The sequence below is a fragment of the Trichinella spiralis genome, assembly GCF_000181795.1.
Source record: "Trichinella spiralis strain ISS 195 chromosome Unknown Scfld960, whole genome shotgun sequence".
Taxonomy (NCBI): domain Eukaryota; kingdom Metazoa; phylum Nematoda; class Enoplea; order Trichinellida; family Trichinellidae; genus Trichinella; species Trichinella spiralis.
This window is the reverse complement of record NW_003527899.1, coordinates 1-1,568: the sequence shown is the minus strand read 5'-3', so window position 1 is coordinate 1,568 and position 1,568 is coordinate 1. Positions and strand designations below refer to the sequence as shown.

Below are 1,568 nucleotides of genomic sequence, written 5' to 3'. Positions count from 1 at the left end.
ACATTAAAACATGGTAATCTTCGAAATTGGACAGTTTTGTGCAATATTTTACTGCTTTTCGAAATGCAGATTTTCTTCGTTTCTGTACAGATCCAACTTGTTCCAACAAAATTGTTGCTAAAAATTGATCGCAATGCCAATGAAGTGGTAAATTCTTTCACTTTCAATTACAGTATCATTTTGTTTGCAATAAACCCAAGTAAATTCATCACAGAACTGTTGCTAAGATTCATTAATATTTGATTGTCTTAAAGGTATGCATTCTTCGTGTCTCCTTCGTTTGCAAATCAATCAATTCGTATCGTGGAATGCCCATTATCGTCATTATTATTATTTTTAATCTTCATTAATACTTATCATGCGCCTATATGAATTTAGATTTATTTTGTTGAATCCTTCAGTTCTCTTGCTGGAGATGGACTTTTAATGCAACAGTTCGTAGAAGGAATAAATTCTGAATGCACATCAAAATAATTGAATAAATAATAACTTTTCTGAAATTTATCAAATAAGTTATTACATGGAATTCTTTTAGAATGCCCTGATAACAGTCTTACACTAAAAATTGGCATTTCAAAAACGGTCAAGAATAATTGAAATCTTTCTTGCCTCAGGGTTTCCATTATTATTAGGTCATTACGCTCTTACTACACCAATGTCAATGTGATATGTTATTTATATTGTACACTTCCACTTGTGCAACTTTTCAGAATGTGCTCTATATGGTCGGCTATTTATTATAGTCAAGCACCGTTTTGAATTATACTTGTTTATATCATCTGTGTTTCAAAAATATGTTGTGCATCATCTTTGAGCTCACGTTCCATTCAGGTATGTCATATTTGTAGGTCTTCAACAATATTCTAGCCGCAAACTAACAGATTTCTATTTTCGTTTACTAGCATTCATTCTACGCTTCGATTTCAGAACAAAATTAATAATTTCCGGTAATGAGAATGAAAAATGGAATTTCTTTTAGAGATACTTTGAGAATGTAGATAATAAAATTGCATTGTTCATTACTTAACTGGTTCTTCCGCTTTTCCTTTAAAGATATTTATTATCTACCTAAATGTTTGATGGTAATATTACTATTAAAAAATTATTACGCAGTATAGAGAATGACAATTTCAATTTTTTCACAAATAATTGAATATACTATTATGCTAATTTCACCATTAATGCTAATTGAACTTGATGAAATGAATTTTTATATTAATTGCATTGTTCAGCACTTTAAATGCCTTTAAGCAAAATAACTTTCATTATAACAGACAAATTAATAAAAGTACACTTTTAATTTATGCTATTTTGCTCTTACTCATCCAAAATTTGGTTTTCTTACTTTCATACTATACTGCAGAATGTCGCCTTCATACTCAGTTATTTTGTCTCCATAACAGGAGGTGCGTAATAACTCCCTTGTATATCGTCTATGATTGAAAGGTAAGTGATATTCGAGAATGTGCAGATATTCTAGGGATGACTTGCCTAATTTGACTAAAAAAATTTTGGTTTTTACGCTATTATTACTACATTTGAAATATTCCCATCCCAATATTACCTTT

The 1,568-nt window shown here is 29.8% G+C and overlaps 1 protein-coding gene across 1 annotated transcript; it reads right to left on the bottom strand.

Annotated features, from left to right (window-relative positions):
• Positions 1-380: 380 nt before the first annotated feature.
• Tsp_13733 (conserved hypothetical protein) lies at positions 381-1,500 on the bottom strand (the record flags this gene model as incomplete). The annotated part of the gene is made up of 2 exons (XM_003370306.1): positions 381-494; positions 1,346-1,500. Coding segments are annotated over 2 exons (269 nt in total), but the record flags the coding sequence as incomplete, so codon positions are not given.
• Positions 1,501-1,568: the final 68 nt, after the last annotated feature.